This window comes from Gymnogyps californianus, chromosome 3, assembly GCF_018139145.2.
Source record: "Gymnogyps californianus isolate 813 chromosome 3, ASM1813914v2, whole genome shotgun sequence".
Classification (NCBI taxonomy): Eukaryota; Metazoa; Chordata; class Aves; order Accipitriformes; family Cathartidae; genus Gymnogyps; species Gymnogyps californianus.
This window is the reverse complement of record NC_059473.1, coordinates 3,110,024-3,133,684: the sequence shown is the minus strand read 5'-3', so window position 1 is coordinate 3,133,684 and position 23,661 is coordinate 3,110,024. Positions and strand designations below refer to the sequence as shown.

General features: G+C 38.8%; 1 protein-coding gene across 4 annotated transcripts in view; it reads right to left on the bottom strand.

Moving 5' to 3' along the window:
• The window catches only part of VRK2 (VRK serine/threonine kinase 2), a 49,138-nt gene that overhangs the window by 12,466 nt on the left and 13,011 nt on the right, over positions 1-23,661 (bottom strand). For 3 of the 4 annotated variants that reach the window (XM_050893362.1, XM_050893364.1, XM_050893365.1), the window contains exons 5-11: positions 22,896-22,951; positions 22,311-22,380; positions 21,389-21,476; positions 21,141-21,249; positions 19,643-19,735; positions 10,780-10,912; positions 577-697 (exon numbers count right to left, since the gene is read on the bottom strand). In XM_050893362.1, the coding sequence (XP_050749319.1) occupies positions 577-697; positions 10,780-10,912; positions 19,643-19,735; positions 21,141-21,249; positions 21,389-21,476; positions 22,311-22,380; positions 22,896-22,951 (670 nt within the window). The remainder of the gene's footprint in view (positions 1-576; positions 698-10,779; positions 10,913-19,642; positions 19,736-21,140; positions 21,250-21,388; positions 21,477-22,310; positions 22,381-22,895; positions 22,952-23,661) is intronic. The other variant, XM_050893363.1, reaches the window with a different exon arrangement.

Below are 23,661 nucleotides of genomic sequence, written 5' to 3'. Positions count from 1 at the left end.
TTTTAATCAAGTTCCTTAGTATTTTGGTATTTAATTGTTTGTAATGGCAGTAGGCTTATATAACATTAGAAACCTACATAAAAACATCTGAAAAATAGTATCATATAGAAAGTTAAATAAATTGAATGCACATGTGGAAAAACTTCCAAGAGATGTTTGTACTATAGTCTCTACAAAGCACCCATGAAGTTTAATGGAAACACACAACAACCTTCTGTATGTGCAATAAGGCCTGCACTAATTCACAAATGTTTTCTTTGAAAAAAAAAGAGTATTAAAAAAATACACAGCAGACAAAATGACTGTGTACTGTGCATTTGAATTTATCATCTCTCTACAGCAGTACATACATAAACATGTGGAAGAGGGTATACGTGCACATAGAGTTCACATTTTTAACTGCTTCTAACATCTCTCTTAATTAAGGAAAATTGTGTCAGCTTTCTTGTAACGTGCTATTCTACAGCATGTAAAGCTGTCTTTCAGACCTGTTTTGTTAAGTGATGAGGACGTTGCAGGGTTCTAGGGTGGTATGCGCGTGCACATGTGTACATGCGTGTGTTGTTTTATTTTTACTTTGTTTTCGCAGTCTGGACAGCCACAGGGTCCTTCAGGTTCTGTTCCCAGGGTAGCTTCCCACATAACCATTGCAGCATGCAGTAGCCAAGGATTTCAAGGTCACCTCGTCTGGACGGGGCTAAAATGGGGGGGGGGGGGGGGGGGGGGGGAGGGGAAGGGGGGGGAAAAAAAAACAACAACAATGAACCATGAAGAATAAGAACCTCTTCTTAGGAAATAGAAAAGACTTTGATTGAACTAGTGTTGATGAAATATGAAAAAGCCAAATGGGCAAAGTGTTTTGTTTATTCAGCTGTATTAGACCTAAAACGCCCCAGCATTTGGCCACAGTCCACAGACAGGCAGTGACTTGTTACTGTTGAAGTAAGGGTCAGTTTCCTCACCTCCTCCAACTTCATCCTTCCTCAGTCTGGCCTGTCACATGGACTTGATCCCCATGGCCTCTGACATGATCCAGACAGCCCATAACTGAGTACCAACACTTTCTCAAAGAGCCAAGCAGTAAAACAAAGAAATAAATGTCTGCTGCTAAATTGCTAACACATGTTCCAGGAAGTCCATGGGGTCCACATTGGTCATGCAGGGACCCTGTGAGTGCAGACTAAACACTGATGGCCTTTCCTGTTCTCCTACAGAGCTATTTAAACTTGGAAGATATGACAAAACTGCCATCTAGTGTACATTTACACACCAAAGTTGTCTGCTTACAAGTACCATGAACTGTTTGTTTAGAGAGTCGTAGCACAGGCTAAAATACACTTGCTGGTTAGCAAGTCCTGTGTAAACTTACCACTACCGCTTCCAAAAAGGAAGTTATTTCAGGAATAACTTAATCTCACTCTGCACACCCCGAACAGATACACTAACTACAGAACACAAATACGGTAGATATAATTCAATCAAAAATTATGCCCATCCCCAAACATCTTCTATGCAAAAAAACAGGTAACTGAAGTTAATCTGTAGATTGACTTTTCCAAGAGAAAGAGGGGGGGGGAAAGTGCAATACTAACAGAATTACTGCTGTTTGCTGCTATTCAGAGGAAATCAAACTTGAAAAAACTGAACAAGCAGGATTGCTGCAATATTTCTTTGTACGCATTTGACTTGCGGCCTATAGTTTGCAAGTCAAGACCACATCAAACCTGCAAAACCAGGAACTGTTAATTGTGATTAAAGACAGACAGATGTAGAAGTTAAATTTATGCTTTTCCAAAATGAATTTGCACTTTCCAGGAAGGAAAGATGACTTCAGATTTGTTCAGTACTTTTTGTCTAGCATAAAGACTAGTAGTTGAGCATAGTGCTGTTAATCCAGCTGTAAACAGATATCATATTTTATGGGCCTTCATTAAATAAATTCCAGAAAGTCACTCAGCAAACTTATCTTTTAATTTAAGAAGTCATCTGCTAAAAGCTACGGTGCCAACACATCATAACTGTTTCTTGTTACCATACACACATTATTGTAAAAGCAGAAGATTAGTTCTTGTACATTCTCTATCTTAACTGCTATTAGACTATGGGATTATTAAAGGCCCTTCAATCTAACAGAATGCTACACTATCCCTTGGGTGTCGTTTATTTTCTGTACTAGATTCAGCAACGTCCTAATGCAAGACTTGGCTCTCATATTAAAATAAAAACACAATCTCTACCACTTGCTGTTCTGTAGTGATTTCTTCAGCCATAAATCTCCTGTTAACTGTGGAACAATTCCATTCATACACATGTGTTCACAACTCCTTTTTCCATTATTACAATTCCAGATTATAACCATATAAACCAGCATTTTTGATTGCAGATCCTCTAATTTTCACACAATGCTTTTCTGACACCTGCTTGTGTAAGACGGGCTACAGAAAGTGGCCTTTTGAGAAAAATCGTCAAAATTGCAATGGACCACTTTTTTCCACTGAGGGACTAATTGACATGAATCTGTAAATAATGCTAAGTCAATTAGATTTCAGAAGCTAACCTAAGACAACTGGTTTTCGAACGAAGCAGTCCCCGGAGAGTAAAGTTTACTTCACAGTTAACAGTTTGGCCATGACTAATTACCTTCTCACTCACATGCAGATCTTCCAGCCATTTCCTGACTAACACTAGGGCAAAGCCATCACAAATAGGGAGATGGGTGCAAGTAAGACTTTACCAATACCTTCCTAAAGCCACAGCAGTCAGGTGGGGGGGAAGTACATGTAACTAAGCCTTATATCACTAAAAAATAAAAGGGGAAATGTTTTACAGAGAAATGGTAAACTCCCATATCACTTTATCTCCCAGGTCACTGCAAGTGTTACTAAAGACATTTACATGTGTTTTTCATAGAACCACATGAAAATGTCAATGTTTGATTATTTGACTTTACTAGCTTATTCTTTCTCTCTGCTCCTTTGTCAGCGCGGTATTGGAGATGCTAGCTTCCTCAACTTTCTAAATCATTTAGATCCTTATAAAAAAAGTATTCAACTAACTAATCTTTAATGAATTAGTATTATCTATGAACAATGGAATAATTAGATTCTTCACCCCAAATAAAGCACTAATACATAAATTTCAACTATATGTTTACTTGCAAAAATAAATCTGCTAATACAATTGGAGATTACAAGAATTCTTGACAAACATCAACTGAGAGAAGTCAATCTGGCTTCATTTTAAATGTGATAGCCATGCAAAAATAAAACAATTCTGCTTGATAACTTGTCACTGTTACAAGAGTATACATTCAAAATAGTACTTATTTAAATCAAATTCTCTTACCTCTTTGTAGACTAAAAACTTTTTGGTTTTTTTTTTCTTTCTCTTCTAATAGATATTTGATTTCTGCTTTTCTATTAACCAGGAATTTTTTTATTATTATTTTAGTCTCATATGCAATACTATTTAACGGGAACATGTTGGCGATATTTTATTTCACAATATTTTTATAGTTTAATTTTTTAATTTGAAGATTTAAGGCCTGATTCTGTCCTCACTCCTGCCAAGATAAATCAGGAACAACTCCACTGAAGTTAATGAATTAACAACCATGTCAATGAAATCAGAGTCAGGCCATAACCAGTTTTATATACACCACAAACACGTGCTCAACATGCAGGCACAGGGTTCAACGATAACTCAGAATAACATAACTGAAGCAATTCACCCTGAGAAGAAAATATATTCTGTATCTCTGTATACTGGATTTGGCAGCTATCTGAGCCCTAATTTATATTCAGATTACTATTTCAAAATAGATCATAAATGACATCACACCGGCCACAATATGCTCTCAAAACTACACTGCTCCCAAGAACTCATCTGAAACCCACATAAAAATGGGAGTTTTCCTCTATGGCCCTTATTAAGCTAACTTTCTCATGCCTTTTGTAAAGACCTAGGAGGCTAATGAGTGACAGATGAAATGTTCTTCTATTATTTTTACTTAGCTCTGTTACATTATAATTTCACCATTAGAGTTTCTTTAGATTGGAAGCTTTTCATAAAAAGGATCATTTTAGTTGCTCATATTGCATCTACATGCAGTGGAACCTCCAATTCTCACTGGCGTTACAGCATATAAATTCATGTTAATTCACAAACAAATATAACTCATACCATAGCCATTAATCCAAAAGCCTATAAAGGAAAGGAGTGTTAACATGACCATGGAGAAACATAATTATGTTAAAAATATATCATCACAATGTTTTAATAAATGAACTAAAAGTGATATAACTTCTTAACTCAAGGTTGAGATGGTAAAAAAACCAGACAAATACAAGACCTGTCAAAAATCAGTGCCTATATTAGGGGTAGGAGAAAAGAAAAGACCTAAAAAAAGCTAATAATGAAGTACTGCTTCCCCAAGGTACCAGTCAGTCTGAGGAGTTCACTGCAGCAGGATAGTGACTAACTGAATAGAGTGGGTGGCTACAGGGAAAAGGTTAGATAAATATAGTTAAATTTATGATCAGTTTTAATGCTTGGAAGCCATTCTGTACAGAGTTATCCAGTCTCAGGCAGGGCAACTGCCAGCAGAGGCCGGGAACAATCTCTCCTCCCCTCATGTACAGTTCTGCACCGTCAGCTTGGCACGTTGCTGAAGTACTCACAGAAAATAACCACTACCACAGAACGCTGGAAAGAAAAATCCAGTGCAAACATGGTGTCACCACAACTGGACTACGACTCTTCCAGAGAACTCAGTCTGGGACATGGCAACGAGCGACTCTTCCTGTGCCAGCTATGGTCTCTCTTCTAAACTCGGATCCTACAGCTATCCGCTCAACTGGTCATACGGCTGATGGGCACGAAACATACTGCAGAGCTGACAGGAGTTCCCGCAGTTGTTCCCAGGGAGGATACAACCGTGACTCCCCAGCACTGACCTCGCCTTGGGCGGTCACAGAGGTGCTGTGTTGACAGTACCGGCCTCACAGTCCTGAGGGCTCACGTCCTCTCAATGGCAGCATCAAAGCTGGCCACCAGCCCGCACATCAGCACTGTCCTGTCAGTCACGGGATGCAGTCCCAGCACAGTAGTTGGATAACTCGCCTCAAGGCCCACAAAAGCAGCAACACTACTGCCGCTGTCCTGCCGTGGCCAAGCTCATGAGCACACTGTGAGCCAGCAGGTCCTGCAGGCCAGTTCTCAAACCGTGATCCTCAAACCTCTTCAAAATAGCAGAGCTGTCCTGAAAAACCACAACAGCCTAATGTGCAGACATGTGCACAGCAACCTCCAAACAAGCAGTTACACATATCCACTGACCAGCAGGACCTAACTGCAGAGCCTCCTCGTTTTCACACTTGCTCTGCTGCATCCATAATAGAAGAGTGCAGCCAGCAGCAGGATTCTCCTCTAAACATGGACAGAGAGTGAATAATCATCAGGACTGGTGGAATGGGATGTGCTGAAAGGAAGAGGGCTGGGATCCTGATTTGGTGGGAAGTTTATGTAGTGGGAAGGTTGGAAGATGCAAGGGAACTTCACCACGAGATCTGAGTGGGAGATAAAATGGTGGTGGCAAGAGGTGCAGGTACCTGGTCGGAAGTAAAAGGTTCCAAGCTTGCAGTAAGGAGAACGTGTGGGGGCAGGAAGTTTTACTCTTCTTTCACATCTGTGTGGCAGAAAAAAAATCACAAAGGTAAGGGGCTGACAAGTAGGGGCTGACAAGCAGCTGTGAGATGCACTAACTTTTTGAATTCCTGGTGTAAAGAACGAGAGCCAAAATTAAACAGCAAATTCCCAGCCACACTCATCAGTTGTGCTATGATGAATATGCTCATCATATTATTTTTGCTGCTTCTGGACATTCTTGGCAGGACAGGATAAGCTTACAGAGGTGGTTATAGGAACCTATTCAATCTTCTCCTTGCTAAAGCCCGACTTCTTTCGCTTACAACGACCTCCTGCTCCCTCCTCTGCTGGGCACACATTTCTAATCTAACACTCAGAAACTAAAACATCTTTTTACTTATTTCACACTGCAAAGTTCCACCCATTTTTTTGCCAGACTGTTTATATTTTCCTTTTATTTTTAGGATTTACAGTTTGTCCTGCATACAGTCTTTGGGAAACACATACCAAACTGCAGCAAATCAATAATTCATTTGACCGACAAAAAAAATCCAGCAGGCTCCCTCCGAATCCTAACTATACATGGACAGATGCCAAATAAACCTCTTGATCCAGAGCCATTTAGAGCTCTGTTCTCTGGAAGCCATGCGGGCTCAGAAGGAGTATGTTTCCAGGCATAGGTGTTTATATTCTTGCACATCCTTCCTCACAGAATGAACCCTGCATATATTCTTGTCAACCCCTGCATGTAAAAGAAAAGGAAAAATGGACCAGCATTGAGCTATGTTTTTAATATCAAAGAGCAACAGTTCTGTCAGACCAGTGGGGAAAATAAGAACAAGAACCGCAGAGCTTTCCCTACAATCAGCCCGATGCCTGCATTGCCCTGTACAAACACAGTGTACAAGCATTCGCATGGACCTCAAGGAGCACAAGTTGCAATAACCCAATGTGAGGGGCACAAAGAACTGGCTAAAATATGGCATCAAACATAGCTGCAACTGCCTTCCCCAACACAGGAGATAAAAATAAACAAACACGCTTTCGCTTGATGAAACCAGCTCAGACAAAACGTATTCACCAGCTACAAAAAAAGTGACAACCAGTGGGCCTAATTGAGGCAAAGGTCATTAGACATTCTACTTATCCTTAAGCTCGTCAAAAGTCACCACTACTGTCTTAAGCAGCTTTTACTATTCCAGATGTAGATATAAGTTCTGCAAGGATTTCGGTAGGCCCTCTACTGTGAAACATTGTTAAAAGGAAGAGGAGAGTCATCTTGAAATCTATGGCAAACACAAATATATGCTGGAGGGAATTCAACATAGACAGTTCATATTCTTATGTTCATCAATGATAGCAAATTAAAACTGGTCTTACACACTCAATGCACAGGACTAGAGTATTTAAAAAAAACTCAATATGTTAAGCACAGTATATCTCCAGAGAAATTAGGTATTGACTGCATGCCTCAGTGAGTAGAAAATCTACAAAAATCCATAGGAAGCATTGATCCAAATATTACTTTTTAACACTAACTATGTAACAATTTTTTAAATGTACACAGGATGCAGATATAATTCTCTTTAATTATCAATCAAACAAAAATGTAATACTGTTTATACAGTATGGTCTTTAAAAATGAATACAATGAATACACTCAAATACTACGCTAAAACTAACAATGCAGTTGGGCCATATGAAATCTGCATCAAAATAAAAAGGTTTTAAATTTTAAAAACCCACATGCTGGCTGCAAAGAGATCCAGCCACCAAATACAGGAATGCTGATGGTGTGGGTCAGATCCTGTGGCAAAGCCCAGCTTGGGCCCTGACTTGGTTCAAAGTGAACTCTAGACATAGATAGGGGATGTAACTGAGGTTGTGATGAATACTTGCAAACACGTGACAAGTCCGGAAGCCCCCAAGCGGCACTGCGGCACAGAAGAGCCAGCCCGTGGGGCCCACACACGCTGGGCAAAGCAGAGGTGAGCCATGCAAAACTAAAGACAAAACCAGCATGAAGAGCCGAGACACGAGGCAGGGCAGCTGCTCCCAGCCTCTCCCAGCTCAGGGGGAATTCCTCTCCAGTTCCAGCACAAAGTCAAAGCCATCAGCACCATCAGTGTACACCGGCACGCACTGAAGTAACTTGTTTGAAGGCAGCGATTCACCATCAGCTGCCACAGAAACAGCACATCTGACTCAGCCCTTACCAGAGGCTGTCAGAAGAATATGGACTAATTCTACCACCCAAAAGTGTTACCATGCAGTGGCCGCTGGTAGGAAACTTTCTGGATCTCAGCGGACTGCATAACCTCTACACCTGATGAACTCCACGGAGAGCTTGGGGAATAAATGGGCATGCAGCTGGGTTAAACTCTCAATTCAACTAGGGAAACACCAGTGTTGATTTAAATGAGTGGGAAGTGGTTGCATTTGATTGGCTTTATGTAAGGAGGTTATCAGCTTCAAGCATTGCCAAGAGGCACTTTTGAAAGCAACAAATTCATAATTTTGTTTTAAGTTTCAGCATGTACCTCAAAGCACTATATATATTCAGGTAGCTACTTTATGAGCAAGTCAAAATGCTCTCATTTGTTTAGCTCAATGCAGCAACTGGTACTATTCAGGGTTTTTGAAGTTTGAGATATTTATGTTGCTATGTACATTCAGGAAATGCCCTCTGGAAAGGATCTCATTTATATAAAATAACATTTAAAAATTAGAACTATATTCCAAGAGCATTGAAATAAAAAAATACTCCACTCTGAAAAACTGGGTAACACCAGAATGAAGGCTGTCTATGCAGCTTTCATTTGCCAACAGTGAAGCAGTCTTTAAACACTTTTCAGAAGAGCACCCCACCTCACTTGGTACACGAGACTGCGCTGAGCCTCAATCACGAGTCAGGAGTACAGGAGACTGTTGAGCAAAGAAGTCCTTTGCCCCAGCTGTTGGAAGTCTTTTAGCATCCTGAAACATCTCCACAACTCTAAACCTCACAACAAAAGAGGAGATGAGGGAAACCAGTCACTGTGTTCTGCCATCTGGACCTGTGCAATCTCCAACAGAAGTTGCTGCAGATGCATATTTTCTCTGGGATGTTGAGAGACCTGCTGCAAATCGGAAACTCTGGTAATTTGACCTTAATGGATTCAGGCTGTTACAAGGTCAGAGCTGAGGCATTCAATGTGAATAGTTTGGATTCTCTGCAACATACCAGACACCACATCATGTTCTGCAGGCTTTTCCGGCAGGAGCATCAGAAAAGTCTGCAGATTTTCTGTTTGCAGCTATTAACAAGCAAAAAATTTTCAAGTGTAAGATGGGGGTAAGCTCCCTCAAGCTATCTTGCTGAGTATTTTGTTTTCTGGAGTCCTCCACTTTTCACCAATTCCATCACAGCTTTAGCTACTTGAGGGGGTAATCTAACCCACAGACTGCAAAAGACAACAACTTAACTCACACTTGCATATGCACACCTTTTGCCACTCAAGTCTCTGCAATTTCCCTACTCTTTCAAATAAAAAGAATTATCTCTCCTGTAATCACATAACCATCAACAGACACCTGTCCACTAGATAAACTAGCTGCCACAACTATCCAACTGCCAAATCCCAAATAGTCCAGCTTCCACCTGTTCTTCAAACAGCATCCACATCAAATACTAGTACACAGCCACATCGCTCTCACTACCAGGAAAAACAGCCAGAGTCAGATCTCCAGAAAATGCACTGTATGCTTGGGAGGGCTAGAAGAGTCTGAAACAGATGCCCTCTTCACCACAAAATATTTTTTAGCAGGTGAAATTGTGCAATTGCCTTAGCAGCAAATACTTGACAGTCTTATTTCATTTTTCCTAATGACCAGAGTTAAACGATTGCAGGTTTTAACAGCGCCGGCAAATTATCAAGACCCTCTACATTACATGGTCAATGGTCCTTTTAATAGAAAAAGCAATAATATACAGTTGTTTGTGCCAACTAAAACTCGTTAGAAAGTATTAGTTTAAGGTAACAGTTCAGCAGCTATTAACAAGCACAAATTTCTACAGTTATCACTTGTGACACTATGATCCCAGTAAAGCTGGCAGCAGAAAACCATTCCTTTTGTTTTAGAAGATCTTGGGGGGCTGGGGGTGGGGGGAATAGGGGAAAGAAAAGTTAACAAAAAACACTGTTTCGTAGCAAGAATCAAAGTTTTTCAATAATCACCATTTTTTTCACTAGCATAACATTAGAATTGACTTTTTGTCTTGCTGACATAGCAACTAAGAAAGTTGTGTTGCATTGACCATATTGATTGTGAACAATGCAGCCATCAGTGGGACTTTGCACCATATATTTTCGATATTGACCTCCCATTCCCTTTTCCATGGCTCTATGGGTCTGCTATTGGATTTGGACTGCAGTGTAATAAACAGCTAAGGTTTAATTAATGGTAAATGAATACAAGACATAGGTTATGACTTTAACTAATTAGGGAATTGTTGAATTAAGTCTGCCTTGGAATGCAAGGCAGTACAATCAATATCCAATAAAAGGACTATGTATGTAATTTACCTGCAAATGTGTTTCCAATACCATCAAATTGAGTTTAAATAAGTAAGATATATGAAAGGCTACTGGAAAAAGATTTCAAAAAGTTAACACTTTATGGCTTCAAAAAAAGGTTTTTCTCCTTGCAGAAGGAATGTCATCTTGAAATATCCTCTCATAACACAGATGGTGACACTCAGACACAGCTCTCCCTAAAGGACAGTGCAGACTCGAAACATTTTTCCTTGACAATGCAACATTAGCAAGTACTGCCTCTGCCTCTACAGAGTATAGCAAACACAAACCAGTACTCCCAACATGAACAAATTAAGTTTAATGGCAAGCTCTTCTTAGGGCGTCTTGGTCCGCCTTCCAGTACCATACGTGCAGCAGCCTTTCAGTTTGAATCATACTGCCCCCCTTCCCCCACCAGCCCTGGAGAAGCGTTCCCAGGTACAAGAAGAGGTCACCACACAAGGGTCTGATCAACCCTGAGCAATCCCCCAGACTACTTCTATTGTATACATCAGCTCACACAGGCTGATTACTCATTCTGTAATCACTCCTCTGAAATAAAAAAAAAGAAACCTACCTACTCCCTTGTGGGCATCTACGCTGGTAAACTCTATTGTCCCATTATGGCCCTTCCTAGGATTTTCCTGATACTGTTTGTGGTTCCCATTGGGACAATATCTGTAGGAAAGTCCATAATCTGCAAGATAAACCTGGAAGACATGAACAGACAAATGAATAATGCTTTTGTCCTTTGAAAGTATAACCTTTATAATTAAGTCTTAAGAAACTGATAGGTTAAGGACAGCCTTAGATCTAAATTTTATTAAACCAAATGGTGCCTCAGGATAAAATATGTACAACTGGGGGCTATAACAGCTGCCCTCCCCATTTAAATCCTTCCACTACTATACTCTTATCTTATTCCAGTTGAGCAGAATTTCAGTCTTTTTATTTTGTTCCTAAGCTCTCTCCTCTCCAGGTGGGCATCTAGACATCATAAACTGCAATATGCCTTTTATGTATCCTCACGTTGCTTATGGAACCCCTTCCCCCCTTACTTAAACAGGCACATACACACCCCTGTTCAAATTTTCCATCAGCTGAGACTGTACAATTTCATAACAGCAGTGCAACTTAAAAGCCAGAGGAAGCGAGAGGCAGCAGCTTCCCCCAGCTGGACTGGACACAGGGCTCCAGTGCTAACAGGGACCATGACCACAGGGCTGCTGGACATTAGCCTAACTGTAGTCTCATCTTTTTGAATGTCACTGTCTGTAACTTCGTACTGGCAACAACTATTTAAAGTGTAAGATAAAACAAAGCAAAACAAACTAGCCCCCTCCAACCCAGAAAGCAATCTTAGTAAATCACTCCTGAATTTATAATAAATTTTAAAAAGACACAGCGCCAGACTTCACTCTAAGTTACTCTGAAGCAAATCCATGGACCTAAATCAGTGTAAGAGAAAAAAATTTGGGCCCCCACTGTGTCTATTGCAGCAAGCTCATGCATTCTGCCACATTTACCTTTCCATCCTGGCACAGGTAATTTTTTTTTTTCCAAGATGCTTCACTATAGCTACCTAAATAACCAGAGGGAGGAAGCCCCACAGTTCTGAATGACGTATCTGGGAGATGCACTTGGATAATCTTGGGACTTAACTGTGAAAGTATTAACTGACTTTAAACTTAGTCTTGCTCACTTTTATGGTATTTGAAGCTGAAAACAGAACAGCTCAGGAGAGCTGAATTTTACTTTCTGTTCTGCTGCTGCCTGTCAAGACAAACCCGAACATGCCATCTGGCTCCTACGCCTCTATTTCTCTGTAGGCATAGCGCATGCAGTACTGCATCCATGTGAATTCTGCCACTCACATAATTTAGATTAAGGGCACAAGTCCACTCTATGAAGTTCAGATTAATATGTTCTACCTTCCAACAGGGGTGGACTTAATATATGCACGTGGTCAATTACTGCAGCGCAGCTGACAAGCAGGAACTTGTTGAAAGCAGCTGGAATTTAATCACAGTCTGTCTACCCCACAATATCCCATAGGTTATTTTCTCACTCTGTCATTTTCACACTCCCACCTGGCCTTTGCCCCTTACATTGACCAGTTCTCACATTAGGTAATTGCTTTTTTTTATAAATATCCAAGTATGGTACTTTCACTTAAAAAAAAAAATGCTACAGACTGCTATTATATTGGCAATAGAACTGATCTCTAGGGCAAAAGCTAAATCATCTGAAGGCATATAGAGATCATTTCCACTAAATCATATTATATTATCAAGAAAAACTTTTTCTTATTCGAACCTTAGATTTGTTTCCTCTTTAGCTAAAAAATAGTTTATCCTATAAAAGTCTAAAACAAACTCTTCTGGCACTCACTTGTAATTTAATTATGTCACTCCTGGTAGAGGAAAAACAAACAAACAAAAAACCCTCAAGAAAACTTAACGCATTATTTTGTAGCACGTTCTGTTGAACTACTGATTCCTGTTTGTGCTCCAGGCAGCTTCAAATCCTGGGATGGCTGGTCTCTTGGTTTTAGTGTTTCTGCTGCAGGATCTGTGCTTATTTGGAGCGTGTAAGCTGGGATGCAGCACTCACTTCCTGCAGGGTGATGGCTTTTAAGATTACCGATGATGTTTTTCACCTGACAGACTATACAAACTGTGATACAAGATTAAAGACCGTAGGCATGTTTAGAAAATCTGGGACAGAGCATAAACTTTGTTGGGTTGACTGATTTGATTTTCTCCTGCATCCGTTCTCCAGCGTATTCCTGATGCTCTGGTACCTGTCCTAATTAAGCCCACAGTCAACGTGAGAGAACTAATTTAAACTACCCTAATATCAAGTTTTGCGAGTCTTCTGCATCCTTTGTGGGCTGGGAAGGAAAGAGTAGGCTAGAAGGTGTATTCTTCCCAGGCTAAGCGGTACATTTTGGATTTTGCTTGACTATAGATTTCTGACATGTACAGTTGACCAGACAAAATAAGATGAAATACAAAGCAGATTTCAACCTTTAAAAATTCAGGCTACACCCAATATTAAAATGAGATTTTAACTGTTAGAAGAAACAATACAAGAAAAGCATCTCTGTCAGCTCTCTGGTTCTGTCTGGGCTGGGAATGCTAGCTTGTGTGACAGACACTCCCATATGGCAGCCCAGCCTTGGTGGTCTTTCAAACTATCTTAACAACAGGGCATCTAGAAAGTAGCCACAAATATTTGCTAGTCAAACTTGAACTATGTAAAAAAGTTAGCAGTTATCCTACAGATAAATCACAGTAACTATGTACTCTTAATCCATTTTTAAGCAACAGATTTGCCTAAAATACCTTCAGTAGTAGTATCAGCAGAGCAGTTTTAAATTTATACTGAAAAACCCCTCTAAAAGTGAGAAGTAGCTTTAGGTTATCCTGCTTTGGCTGATGGTGGCAAGACCATCAAAACCCAAGAAGCAATCACTTCTTAAAGCCACTCACATGCAATTGCAACAACATCTATGATTGCACCAGTTTGCTCCAGGAGTTGGTCATGACTGTCACTGTTCAGCTTACTTCTAAGCTGAGCCATTTATCACTTCCACAACTTTCCCATCAGATTTTTTCCACAAACATGCAACCGATGGTAGCCTCTCAAGGCAAAGCCTCTTGGCCACCCAACAAAAATCAATCCCCTTCAGCTTGTACAAAACCAGCAATGCACTGTTACAACCTTGCCACAACCGTTATCAGAATGACTACATTATTTTAAATTACCATTAATTTCATTTCATCAATTCTCATTATAACCCTTTCATCATTAAAAAGATATATAGTTCTTTATAGCTAGTTGTCACTTTTTGATAATGTAACGCAGCATGCCCTTCCAAATTTCCTCAGAACACAGTGGGCAGGGGTAGTTAACGAATTCGTAGATTGTTGTGGGTTTTTTAAGGGTATAGGGAGGGCGAAAAGGAGTATTAAAGAATATTGAGAAAAATTAAGTCAGTGTTAGGATTTGTTTCAACACCATAAATATTTTTCATCTGCATGCTTTTTTTAGGAACAACAAAACAAATAAGAACAAAAAGAGAACAAAACATATGCAGAGTAAGATAAACAAGACACTTGAAACAAGAAATGGTAACATGGATGATGAAGGTGCAACAGTGACATAAGCCTGGAACAGCTGGGTTTAGCTGTGTTACATTGTACACTCCTTCCCACACACTTACTTATTTTAATTCTTGTTTTTGTTCAAGATTCTCTTTTTTCCACATCCCAGTCTGCACTAGACTCAGCAGTGCTTAGCACGGTCTGTTATTAATAGATTTTGTTATAGATTAGGAGCCAGATTTCTAAAGTCTTCGCACTTAATTTCATGCAAACATGAATGTGCCCATCTTATTCAAGTGAACAGCAACACAGGCACAAATAATTATTTATGTGCACAAGCAACCAGCCGTAGATTCGGCAGTCCTCTTGTCCTTTCTGTGCATGACTCCCTCGCAGTGCTTTATATCTGAAATGCTAAATATCTGCTAAACATGTACAATTCTTACAACTTGTATACATTATGATATATAACTGCACTGATCTGGGAAGTCCTAAGCCTGGCACTTTGGATTCTCATGGTATTCTCTTTATCTTGAAGTACACATAGCAGGAGATTTATTGCTGAAAGGATAACAATACAGTGATTTTCTTCATACATTTTCTTTCCAGTGGTTCCATTACTAGGCTTATGTAATGCGCTGTAAATAATTAAGTAGATACCTACTAATAAGAGGCAGATTGGTTGCTAATGGCCATAGTACTGTCAACTTCAGTTGGATACTACACTACAAAAAGGCTAAAGGTAGACTGAAGTCCATCTTGGGAGACGAAGTCTGAAGTATAGTGTTTAGGACAGAAACAGCATCTTTCACAAAACAGAAGCCAAGGAAGGAGGAAAGGTTAAACAAAGGAGAGAGGGGAAGAAATCTTCTGTGACTTGTCAGGGGCAAGTCCCGATGCTGGAATCGATTAAACTCCAAGATATTTGGGCCATTACTACAAAAAGAAATTAAACCAGTGTGAACAGTTCTATCGAAATGTAGCAGTAGGACTGATGAAAGAAAATTAAGGCCATCTGATTGTGAAGCTACATCAGATCAGGGGCATAGCCAGCATCCATGAGTTAAAACTCAACTGTTTCTGTATGGTATCTCTGCATACTGTATCCTTCCTAAAAACACGTGAAGGAGAACAGAAAAGATTTTCATTTTTGTCAATTCATCTGCTCTCTAGCAAATCTGTTATACAGGACTAAAGAGCAGGAATCACAATGATTCATCTCACAATGAAAAATGGCTTAAAGTTGGAATTGTTTTCATGCATGTTTTTCCCATATGATCGGTGCGTGAGCTCTATCATCTATGCTAGTCCACTGAAAGCTGGTCTTAAAAGTTAACATTTTGAAACATTTTTTTATTCTTCTCTTTTCCTTTTCAGTTAGGGCTATCTACGATAATTGAGTCCGAGAGTTTCATTCTCTAACTATCTTATCTAAGAAATGCTTAAAATCAAAATCAGAACTGAGGTCCAAATGCAATTAAAATTCACAGCTTAAAAATCCAAATAGGCAACTTCTGGTGCAGACTTGAGTCTGCAACACTGCAGCATGTCTGCCCATATATTCCATGGGGAGGGAAAAAAAAAAAAAAAAAAAGAAAAACTACAAGGTAATTGTTTTGAAGATGCATTCTTCCAAACCTTATTTCATTTATTAAAAACTCTGATTTTAAGCTCCTGTCTGGTGACTGCTTGTCCTTTTTTAATAGTATCACAATTTAAATTAGTTTAATGAATTTGAATTTCTCTTTTAGAGTCTGTATCAACAATGCTTATTCTGCTTCATCATACAAACAGTTAGTACTATGCACCGAATTATCTTTAACTCGCCGCAATACTGAGACAGTGCTTCACTTGTTCCGTAATTTATAGGTCTGATCACTTCAAGTTTTCTTTCAGGCCTCTCCAAGATTCATGGCCTGTGTACTTCCCTCAGTACATCACTCCTATTCTGTCAGTCATTGTGCTGGGTCCATGTTCAGAAACATATTGACTAGAGAATTGATCTTCTGACCTGTTACTCACTGAATGGCCTCACTCCCTTCTATTGAATAGATCTGCAGCAAGGTGCTCTTTGAGGTCAGTTGATTCTGATCTTCTAACCATTTCTAAACATCATTTGGAGGTCACAGAGTGACAGGACCTTTACTTTATTTGTTTCTCTGCCTTGCCACAGAAGGTAGGGGATAGCAGTATGGATTTCACACGTTCTTTCAAAAAGGGGACTATGATATTTATTGGCTGTGGTGTAAATTTACCAGGTTAATTTACAGGAGAGAGTAGCAGCAGAAAGTCTAACACAGAAAAATGATCTTTTTTGGAACTGCAGGAAGTCAGTGACAGATTTGCCCATAAGAGTACACATGAACAGCCACTAAATGACAAAGAAAATGCAAAGTTGAGTATAAAGGTACACATGCTTTTTTGAACAGAGACTTATGTCTCTTCACCAAAACAGAATATGGAAATACATTTTGAATATATATATTTTATTTTTAGGAGATTAGTTATGGGTTTCTTTTAAAAACAGATTTCTAGAATTAAAGAACACTTCCAATTTATTTTCTCTTAAAATCCTAGACCCTAAAGAGCAAGAACCCACTAGCATAAAATTCTTAACAAAAACTCACCACAGAAATTGTTAGGTCAGATAGCTTTATTATGCCAACTCCCACTGGAGCTACAGGTCTCTCAGCTTGTATTCCTGAGTTTGAGTTTGCCACTGGCTAGATGCTCTCACTCCCTATTTATGAGATTAAGTTGATCACTTTACATCCCAGTTCCATTGTCTTAAAAAAAGACCAAGGCAATCTAGCTATCCAGCATTTTAGCAGAGAGAAAAGGTTGGACAAAATACTTCACAGGCATTTGGTAGCCATAACAGTGTCCCAGGTTTTATCTGAAGCGTCTAAGGTTAGTACAAGATCGCCAAATTAAAATACAGCATCTCTGACAACAGTTTAGAGGATACAGGACAGGATATTCCATATTGTCATATTTAGTCACTGGTAATGCTCACAGAGCTTCCCAAAATACTGTTCTGGTAAATACATAATATATTCAGCTCACCAGCATGTTATAAAGACAGCTTGATTTGCAGAAAAGGCTGTTGCAACATCATAGTCTTACATAGGAACTGGACACGTTTGGAATAGGAAGAAGCAATGTTCATGGCAAAATTACATGCAAATTAATGGGACATGCAAATAGCCAGGACAAGACAAACGCAAAATCATCTGTGCAAGTACGCATGTACAGTTCTGAATACCTGAATCTGTGAGAGAATATTGTCTAGTACTGCTCCCAACCCAGGTAAAGAACATTTATTGAAGCATGGGGGCAGACAGCACATCAGAGTCAACAATTCCAGGGGAAGCATATTCAATTAGTGGCATATGTAGATCTGCTAATTTGAAAGTTTTAGTTGTGGTGTTGGTGAGATTACTCCTTCTTTTCATGCCCCACAAGCCACAGAGCACACATGTTTCAAGATATTGTGCAAGCTGTGTCTGGAAAATAATTTTTTATTTGACCAGAAACAGTCCTATTAAGCCGTCTGCCCTACTGTGTAAGCTAAATATAGTACACATTACCTTAAAATACATTTAGAAATAATCATCACTGTCTACATGGCTGTAGACTGGTATGGTATAATTATCATGGCTTCAGCAGACCTGTGGCCACTTGCAGAATTTCTGGAGCCCATGACTGGGAAGTTTATCTGAATAATATCTGAACAGCTCTAAGTTTTCTTAAGCATACAGAAATGGAAGTTTAATTCATACCTTACAAATGCAAACAAGTATTAGAAATTCTCTCCTGTTAGCTCTTCTGAATTAGAATGTGAACTTTTTAAAATGTTTTATAGAATAATTTCAGTGGAAAAGAAATTTTACTGAAACAAAATTCTACACAAAACCTCTCAGCAGTAACATACACTTGGTACGTGTTGAGCTAGGAGCTACTTCAACTGAAATATTTATTGATTTCTTTTATTTAATAAATACAGCTTAAGTTATATTCCCACCTAAAACCTCTGTACAGTAACTCACAAGTACCTTATTTTTAATCTGTCAATGAATTTACTACTCATGAAAACAAAATACTAGTATAGCACGATCTTCATGCAGACAACATGAGAAACAAACTAGAAAAATCACCCCACAATCTGGCTAATTCAAAAGCAGCTGATCAAAGTCAGCTACATGTCTTAAAATTTTATGATTACTGTAAATGGACACTTCCAAAATTATTTCAGTGTGAAAAACAGCAGCATATCTTGCTGTCATAAAAATACACAATAGCCAAGACAAAAAAAGTCACTTGAGTTATGTTAATGGGTTTGGGTAGCAGATCGTTTTGCCTCTAAATAGCCTCCTTCTTTGGATTCAGCAGGCTGGTAAACACCATAAACTGAGATTATGTACTGGCTGCTACCACTGTCTAAAAACATGGTTGTTTTAAACAGCCATGATAGTTTTCAAACTGTGTGTTTTAGAAAGCTCAAAAGTCAAATTTGACTCAACCATTTAACTTGAAACTTGTACAAAACCAGATATAGTTCAACAGTTCAACCTCCAATGGCAGTGAGCTGTTTTGCAAGATCTGTTTCTTCATCACTGCAGCAGAAAAACAAAAATTGAAAGAAAACGAGAAGCATTGCTTACAGCTAATTATATTTAAATGAAGTTAGAGATGTCCTTTTTTCCTAAATGATATTTTTTTCCAAGCAAAAAAGCATACTTAGATTTTATTAACTGAAGAAAAAAAGACATCATAAGAGCATGTGGAATATGACAGGATCAAAAGATTTGTTTCAAAACATTTCACCAAACCACTTCAATTTCAAGGCTAGCTTTAGGCTTTAGAGCATTAGAGAGCAACAACCTTAATCCTACTTACCTGTTATATCCACTACAACAAGCAGGACATAAGAGTTAGCGGCACGGAAACACAATTCATGACAACATTAGAAAGTTAGAACTTCCCAAGAATGAAAATACAATGGGCCACATCCTTAAACTCTACTAATATAATTAAACTGGCATAACCTAGAACAGCAATTAGGTCCTGTACCTTACCATCTTAACTAGTTTACCCATCCATACCAGTACCCCAGTCAGCAGAGCACAAAGGGAACAAAGCAGAGTTTTGTCCTGCTTCTTTCTCAGACCTTAAGCTCCACAGAGCCACTCTCAGATTTGTCATGAGAGGATGTGAATGTTCATGCATAAACTTCTTTCAATACATAAATCGCCAATGCAGAATATACATAAAACTATTAACATTTATAAACACATTAGAGTAACAGTGTAGATAAGTAAACATGCTTACCTCGTGTGGATTGGTGTAGCCCAAAAGTAGATTTGCTGCCTTAATGTCTCCATGAACATACTCATTTTCATGTATATATTCCAAAGTATCCAACTAGGAAAGGATTTAGAACAGAAAAGAAAACATCATCATCTTCTCCACTCTGCCCCTAACCCTACCACCAAATATTTCTCACTTACACAGTGAAATCAAGGGCTACACAGACTGAGCTGACAAATTTGTTTTCAGTCAGAGCACAAGGACTACCCACTCTGTTCACAGGGTCTGTTCCCACCAGGCACATAGCTGATGGCAAATCATAAACAAGCCATACTTTGCCGTGAGGTATCCCTGTGTAACTACCTAAGAGTACCAGCTTCTAAAACTAGTACTTCATAATCACTGGAGGAAACGTTGAGAACATCAAGCTCTTAAAAAGAACATATTCAATCAGCCCTAAAGGTTTATAATATATTTGATCTTGCCAGTTATTATATGACCTGCATTTCATGTCACCATCCCTCTGCATCATCATCCTTCTTCAGCTCCTTACTGAGGTACGATAGTGCTAATTGTTATTAAAAAACACATTTGCACTTGGCAACTCATAAAAAGGACAATCTAATCCTGGCTTTTGGAGAGTACAAAGAGCATTACAAGTTTGTCAATTATGCGACTACGAAAGCCCTTCACTTTTCTTTTTAAATTATTATTTAGGTCAAAAGGAAACTTTGGAGGTGTCCAGTCTAAACCTCCTCCTTCAAGCAGGACTAATGAAAGTTAGATCAGGTTGTACAAGAGATTGAATAGTCAAGTTTTAAAAGTCCCCAAGGATGGACATTTCACAGCCTCTAGGAAGCACGTTCCAGTGCTAAGACACTCTCTGCGAAAACTTTTCCTTTATACTCAGAGTTCCTCTTCTACTCCATTTGCTGTGCACCTCTGTTCAGTAATAGCAGTCTTTCATAACACAAATGATAGTAACAAAGGAGCACATATACAATCTTCCATTAGTATGTGCCAGTCTACACATATTTGAAAACAAAACGGGTATTTGCAGACTAGCCTAATCCTGGCCTGTACAATCAGTATGTTCAGCAAACACACTGAAAATTTTGCATTCAGGCATGCAATTGTGAACTTTGACAAACATGGATATGTAATACAATACCCTTCAGACATTGGGGGGTGGGGGGAATCAATACATGTTAAAGCATATGAGAATAGGCTTACACATCTCAGTCTAGACACATATTTTGAAGTGTATGGTCTATGTTTTAACCTATTAGAAAAATGTTTGGTTTGAGCCCACCAACTTCCAGTCTGCAGGAGGGTCTTGATTTTCTACTTAATACTCATTTTATTTTAAAAAAAGATTAAAAATAAGAAAATACATAGCATTTACACGTGCTTAATTCTAAACTCAAGAGCTACCTAAAGGAACTATGTTAGAAAGATAATTTTCTAGTTGAACTCAGCAAGTTTGAGACATAGCAATTTCCTCTCTCTCTGTACATACCGTTCGTGCCCCAAGTTGCAGAACAGTCTCCTTCTTAAATCTGCTTCCACAATCTTCAAAGATTCTTTGAAGGTCTTCCCCTAGTCGCTCCATGACCATGAATCTATAGCTACCAGGAAATACATAAAAAGGGAGGAATCCTTTAAGACAAGACTGCAAGTTTGTGTCAGATTGAAAGGACTTATCTCCACTTTGTTGAAAATGGATCTTCAGTCAATCTGAGGCTTAATTACAATTCATCTTATTACCTTTTTCCCTTGTACTCAGCCAAGCCTGATCCCCAAAACACTGGAATTCCTAAACATCTTATGTTTTTGAGATTCATCCATTTTCTTACTGTAATAATAATAAAAAGATAACATTGGGTTAAAGGTAGCTCAAGAATTTCAGGTTTAGTGTGGGGGTTTTTTTTGGTTTTGTTTTAGCTATCAAGCCAAGGCTTTGAATGAAACAATGAAACAAATAAGACGTATTTGGCAGTTTGTCTAGCAAACAATTCAGACCATAACTTTACTCTGAAGATCTCTACATTCTGCAAAACAAGAAGCAGTTTTTTGTTCTAGCAATGTGGTACTTTGTTCCCTTAGAAGGCAGATAAGCAATTATCAATAGCTGAAGAAATAATTCCTTTAGAAGCTCTACTTTATTCAATACAGAATGCTTCAAGCTATCAAAAGTGCTTATGTCTACCAGTAATCTAAGTCATCTAAAGTCTTTAGGACAGTTCCCATGAATAAATCACATCCATGCTTAAGTGTCTGCAGAATCAAGTGCCTTGATTACTACCAAATCCTGTGATGATTACACACACTCTTAGGTCTGCACATGGAAATAGTTACTAGCAGAAATACGGTCCCCCAATTAGTCCATGTAGTACCTCTGTTCTAAGGCTGGCCTCTTTCTAGAGTCCATTCATTGTTGTGCACTCTGAAGCGTGCACATAATAAATTCGGCACGCTTCTGTTCTCCCTTCTGATCAGAAAGGACAAGGATGACATCCAAGAAAAGAAACCTATTGCAATCTAAAATTATTATAGCACCAACTAGGATTAGTTCAGTGTATGTGAAATGAGTTGGCTATCAAGCTCTAAAGCAACAGTTCTTATTAGATGTAGTTAAACCCAAACTTGTCCTTAAATCTATCTCAATCAGAACTGAGATATTACTTACTATGCTCTTGTTTTGCAGCCCTCTGGTAAAATTTCAGTTCAGAAAATAAGGGGCCATTTTCAAGATATTCCTATTGAGAAATAAACAAACTTAGTATCACAAAATGCATTAGAAAGACAACAGTTTCTAAAGAAAAGTGTATGAGAAATTCAAAGAGGATGAAACCCCTTTTTTTCCCCACCTCCCATATACCATGACATCTGAAATGTCATTTTCATAAGTAGCTAAAAAGAAAAGTTGTTTGGCAACACATTTTCATAACACAGATTCTTTCAGGAGTTATTTAAGACACTATTTTCAGAAATATTGTAGATCAGGTGTGTTTAAGTTCATAGTCTGATTTTCCTTCCTAAACTGTTGAGGGCAGTAATCAAGGAAAGCAAAGAATCAAGTCAAGGAAATACTGTGTGTCATGGAAATGCCAAACATATCCCCAAGCAGGGAACATATATATCAAGATATAAAAAAATAGGGAAAAAAACCAAAAGCCACAAGCATGCAATACAGACCCAATGCTGAAAATAAGGATAGATAATTAAGAACTGCATACAAGTTAACAATTTAGAAGTGAGATCTACACATTACCACTTTAATTACATGCACTGCATCATCTTCTACAGGAACATGAGTTTGAGGAGAAGCTGCAAAATGAGAAAGGAGATGAGGATCAAGCTATATGCAACAAAATATAACTGCCAAAGACCAAGCTAACATTGCATAAGGTGACCAAAAAAAATACATGACAAAGATACCCAACATTTTGTCTGAATTCCTGCTTTTAAAGGTCAGAGTTTTGCCGAGTTCAAAGAAAAACAAAACGAAAACAACACACACACAGAAGTTTTAATCAACAAGTACAGAAGCAATTTTAGCCAACATTTTCAGAACTCTCTCCCTCGATGCTAATTAAGGAGTAAGCAGGATGTCCCCATTGCACGTTTGCACCACAATGAGATATTCCATTATAACAGACTATGTGTAAGTCATTCCAGTCAATTGGATAACCTCTGTATTTGGTTGCTGTCAATCCACTGTCGTGACAAAGACACCACTTAAAAGTTATGACCTACATTATTCCTCTAGACAGGATTGTCTGCTTTCCTCTGTTACAAATTAATTTGGCCCTAGAACCTTGATTTCTATTCTGACATTATTTAGACACTGGCCTAAGTTAGGCATAGCACAGCCACCACCTGCCTAAAGGGGAGATGAGGGATTGTGTCTCTTAGTGCAAGTAGAGATTTCAAAACAATAATTGACCACATGTGCCAATTACAGCCCAGGAGACAGAACCTCTCTGCACAGACAATGCAATCCTATTTTCTTCTGACCCTGAGAGAACTATCAGTTC